This window comes from Tuber melanosporum (genome assembly GCF_000151645.1).
Source record: "Tuber melanosporum whole genome shotgun sequence assembly, scaffold_18, strain Mel28".
Classification (NCBI taxonomy): domain Eukaryota; kingdom Fungi; phylum Ascomycota; class Pezizomycetes; order Pezizales; family Tuberaceae; genus Tuber; species Tuber melanosporum.
Genome location: NW_003298841.1, coordinates 507,628 through 512,117, shown reverse-complemented (window position 1 = coordinate 512,117; position 4,490 = coordinate 507,628). Strand labels below are relative to the sequence as shown.

The window sequence follows — 4,490 nt, the reverse complement described above, 5'->3', positions numbered from 1 at the left end:
CGGCGACAACTCAGGGCCGATTTCACATTTTGTGCGGTATCTTGTAGCGAGAACGAAAGCGAATGAGCTTGCCATCTCCTTTTTTCCCATCTTTTATTTTATTGTTTTTTTTTTTACAGTGATTTGTGTATGGCCATGTTCGGGGCGGGCGGGGGGGAGGGGCCCACTGCCTTATGATATTCGGAACGAATACGGCTCAAGGAGAACACATCGGTTCAGCAAATCGAAGGAGGCCCTTAGCATTTCCTATTATGGCACTCGAGTATCATTTGTTCTTCCAATTCAAGACCATTCAGCTTTTTTATGGAACCCCGTGACATCCGCACGTAGCACCCGGACGCCGACCAGCAAACTACCGGGTCAGAACAGAGGATGGGGTGGCCCCTGTGCGAATACTCGAGTACCTTAAGGTTTTAGACGTCCTTCAAGGCGTTCCATATGATGGAGGACTCCCTGGAGACACATATCATATTTTGGCTTACTGGGTGGTAGGTTAATTTGGGTTCCCCGGCTGGGTCTCCAATTAATAGCCGGTTAACATATGATCTGGGCATGATAATCGGTAGTATATCAACCATGAACAGTTGGGAGCAACATTTCCGATAACTGCCTTTTTTTAAAAAAAATAAAAATAAAAATAAAAAAAGAAAAGAAAAGAAACCCCCCCCGAATCGCTCAATCAAAACTTCATATTTATTAGATTCGCTTATATTGCCTTATCCCCCGGCTTCTGGTCTATGATATAGCTTTTATATTTGGCAGGTGTTCAGGAGTCTTCGTGATTCAAAGTTGGGTGGTCTTGAGGCCCCGAAGCAGGTGGTTCAAGGAGTCCCCCCACCATATGCATATGATGGATTGCCACCAATCAGCTCTCTTGAGCGACCTTTTGAGCACGATGGGAGGACCAAGCGCGTCTCATCGTCCCATCATTCAAGATCACTCGATACATCGCTGGGGTGATAGCGGCTTCGCTATTATGGAGTCAGTCACCTTTTGGCGGAATGGATCCCCATTTGTCAGGTCTGGCCAGCTTCACGGTCGGAGCGGGTGAGGTCAAAGAACACCAATCTAGGGGTAGATGTGCGTCTGTTCTCTTCCTCCCGGTATTCACTGGAGTTGGTGTCATGTCTGAGTTCTTTTTCGGGGCCGATGCGTTGCTTCGGTTCCTGTATGGAGTCTGACAGACTGACGCGACCTTTTTTTTTTTTTTCCCCTCTCACCTCCATCTGGATCATAAAAACTTTGAATAATTGGAGGGTGTGCTATGTAGTCCAAAATTCCCTTCTCTGGAAAGGAGGGAAAAAAAACACAGCAAAAACACAGCCCCTTTCTTCCCCCTCCCGAGATAGAAGAATATTTTTGCTCGACCTTACTTACTGGGAGGAAAGCCCAACGACATAACGCACCGTCCAATTGTTCAAGTTTTTACGGTAGTTCGATGGACAAGACTCTTGATTTGATAATGGTACCAGTAATGATAATAATATCATCCGTTCCAGACCGGCCCACCGACCCTCTCTCACTTCAGTCCGGAAAAGTGCGCTAGCTTGTGAGGCTCATCTTGCAAAATCCAGAAGTAACCAGTGAGTGGTGTTGGGGCCTTTGAGATATATCATACCATGCAGGATTTCTATCATTAGATGTGCGTTGTCGGAATGTGGTTTTAGGTTAGCTATGATAGGCTTTGTTACAGCACTAGTATGTAGGATGGTTTCAAAAGATTCTTCTTCTGGAACCTATGTGTAAGCGTTTTCTACTCGTATGGTATGATGTGATAATAAATATTTTATAATACGAGTATCGAGAATGGTATGATATAATATCGTGGGGCTGGTTGGACTAGAGTACGCAGCTGTGCCTCGGAGGTTTAGACTACCGTATCGAAGTAATAGGGCAACTAGGATTTCTATCTCTGTGCCATGCCAAGACTTCCCCAGCTGACAACTCCATTATAATCAGCCCTTCCATTACCGGTATCATATCATACCATTGACTGCTGATTAGTCAGACGCGGACCACCAACATTTCACTTTCTACCCCTCCCTTCTGCCTCTTCGATCCCCCCCCCCACCTTTTTTTCTTGCTGAGGTTTCTCCTTGAAGCAAACTTGTCAACCACACAACCACTGACTGCATCTCATTGTTTTCCCCACACATACTGCATATCATTCCAGACAGAATGCCCTTCGGAAAAATCTATTCCTATCCTGTGAGTTGCCGTCATTCTCTGCCGCGTTCTTTGTTCTTGAGATCTCTCTTTTTTTTTTTTTTGCTGGATGCATTTTTTGCGCTGAGTCATTGGCTAATTCGAAGAATGTATATATATGTATATCGTAGAAAAACCCTCGCACTACGGCGCTTTTGGCTGTTGCTAAGGAGAATGGACTCGAAATCGAGATCGTTCACGAGGAGCCTGATAAGGGTGTGAGTGCTGAGTACCTCAAGCTCAACCCTCTCGGAAAGGTTCCCACTTTCCAGGGCGATGATGGATTCGTTCTGTCTGAGTGCATTGCTATTGCCGTTTACCGTGAGTGCTGCGTCTTGCTCATGTACCGTTTTGGGGATGGGTCCTTCGGATCTATCGAGAAGTGCTGGAATACGTTCCTTGCATTACCGATGATAAGGTGCCCTCTATGGTTGTGGGCTGTGCTTACGAGTGTTGTTATAGTTACCGCCCAGAACGAGAAGACCACTCTGTTGGGAAAGACTAAGCAGGACTATGTGTCAATTCTGAAGTGGATGTCTTTTGCCAATAGTGAACTTCTGCCAAATCTCGGAGGCTGGTTCCGTCCCTTGACTGGGCGCGCCCAATATAATAAGAAGAACGTTGATACTGCTCAGGCTGGTACCCTCAAGGTCGTTGGTGCCCTCGAGAAGCATCTCCTTACTCAGACTTTCTTGGTTGGCGAGAGGCTTACCCTTGCTGATTTGTTTGCTACCTCGATTATTGCTCGCGGGTTCCAATATGTAAGTTTGGCACAAATTGGATCCCCGGCAGCTCAACAACATCTAATTCGAAGTTACAGGTCTTTGACAAGGAGTTCCGCAAAGAGTATCCCAATGTCACCCGTTGGTATGAGCTGGTTCACAACCAGCCGATCTACACTTCTGTCGCCGGCGAGCTTGAGTTCATCGATGAGGCTGTCAAGTACACCCCTCCCAAGAAGGAGCCGAAGAAGCAGGAACCAAAGAAAGAGGTTCCTAAGACTGCCCCTAAGCCCAAGGCTGAAGAGGAGGAGGAGGAGGAGGATAAGCCCGCGCCCAAGCCCAAGCACCCCTTGGAGGCTTTGGGAAGGTCTACTTTTGTTCTGGACGACTGGAAGAGGATGTATTCTAACTCTGAGACCCCTGAGGCCCTTGCCTGGTTCTGGGAGAATGCCAATCTGGAGGAGTATTCTCTCTGGAGGGTCAACTATAAGTACAACACTGAGTTGACTCAGATCTTTATGTCTAGCAACTTGATTGGGTTAGCTCTGCTCTCGGATCTCGGATGCCCATTTTAGCATAGCACTGATGCGGTTGTTTTTAGTGGTTTCTTCAACCGCCTGGAGGCCTCCCGTAAGTACATCTTTGGATCTGCTAGCGTGTACGGCGTATCCGGGGACTCTGCCATCTCTGGGTCCTTTGTGATCCGCGGACAGGAGGGCCCTCCTGCTTTCGATGTGGTAAGTGATACCAGCCATCCAATTCATGGATCAAGCCTGACGCTAATTTCTACGTTAGGCACCTGACTGGGAGAGCTACGAGTACACCAAGCTCGACCCTAGTAACCCTGATGACAAGAAGTTCGTTGAGGACACTTGGAGCTGGGAGCGCCCTGTCACCGTTGATGGCAAGGTTAGTACTATCTTTCACATGATGTGGTTTCTCTTTTTTTTTAGAAAGAATTTGAAATAGTAATCTGACACTAACTAATTTCGTCATGGGCAGAGCTTTGACTGGGCTGATGGGAAGGTCTTCAAGTAGGGCCTGGAGGGCTGATGGGGGGCTTGGGATTCTTCTTCTGGGCGAACTAATTAGATAATTAGTGTTCTTGAGCAATTCTATCAAAAATAAAATAAAATTCCTCGATTATGGTGGTTTGGGATTGTAGGTCTTGTTTCCTCTTGGTCTTCGCTTGTACGCTAGGGCGACGGAGTCCCTGCACTCGCTGCCGCGGCAATGTCGATTCTCCAAAGGAGGAAAAAAAGGGAAAAGCAGAAAAAGAGAAAAAGAAAAGAAAAAAAGAGTGGGGCAGACCCAAGACATGCCATGAGATACGAACTGAGGACACCCACCGAGCGAGATCTTATGATTCATATGTTAGACAAACCCAAGTCAGTCAGTCACTCGGAAACACTTTACCCAGGCGATCGGTATGGCGATCAAGCCCCGGAGCGCCGGCCCCGGGAATTCTTAAAGGGGATTGTATCGCCGACATTTATGAGATTTATCCGCATCATATCATGTCATGTTGTGTAATGTCGTTATAGTACTGTAATTGACATTCGG

The 4,490-nt window shown here is 47.0% G+C and overlaps 2 protein-coding genes; both read left to right on the top strand.

Moving 5' to 3' along the window:
* Positions 1-2,085: 2,085 nt before the first annotated feature.
* GSTUM_00005166001 (uncharacterized protein) lies at positions 2,086-2,733 on the top strand (the record flags this gene model as incomplete). XM_002837189.2 has 4 exons in its annotated part: positions 2,086-2,208; positions 2,337-2,434; positions 2,463-2,526; positions 2,668-2,733. The coding sequence occupies exons 1-4, from the start codon at positions 2,179-2,181 to the stop codon at positions 2,731-2,733; spliced, it is 258 nt and encodes an 85-aa protein (XP_002837235.1). The 5' UTR covers positions 2,086-2,178.
* A 5-nt stretch (positions 2,734-2,738) lies between these two features.
* On the top strand, positions 2,739-4,073 carry GSTUM_00005165001 (elongation factor 1 gamma domain-containing protein; the record flags this gene model as incomplete). XM_002837188.2 has 6 exons in its annotated part: positions 2,739-2,966; positions 3,026-3,196; positions 3,233-3,465; positions 3,529-3,664; positions 3,723-3,836; positions 3,930-4,073. 6 exons carry the CDS (start codon positions 2,739-2,741, stop codon positions 3,963-3,965), a joined length of 918 nt encoding a protein of 305 aa, XP_002837234.1. The 3' UTR covers positions 3,966-4,073.
* Between the last annotated feature and the right edge of the window lie 417 nt (positions 4,074-4,490).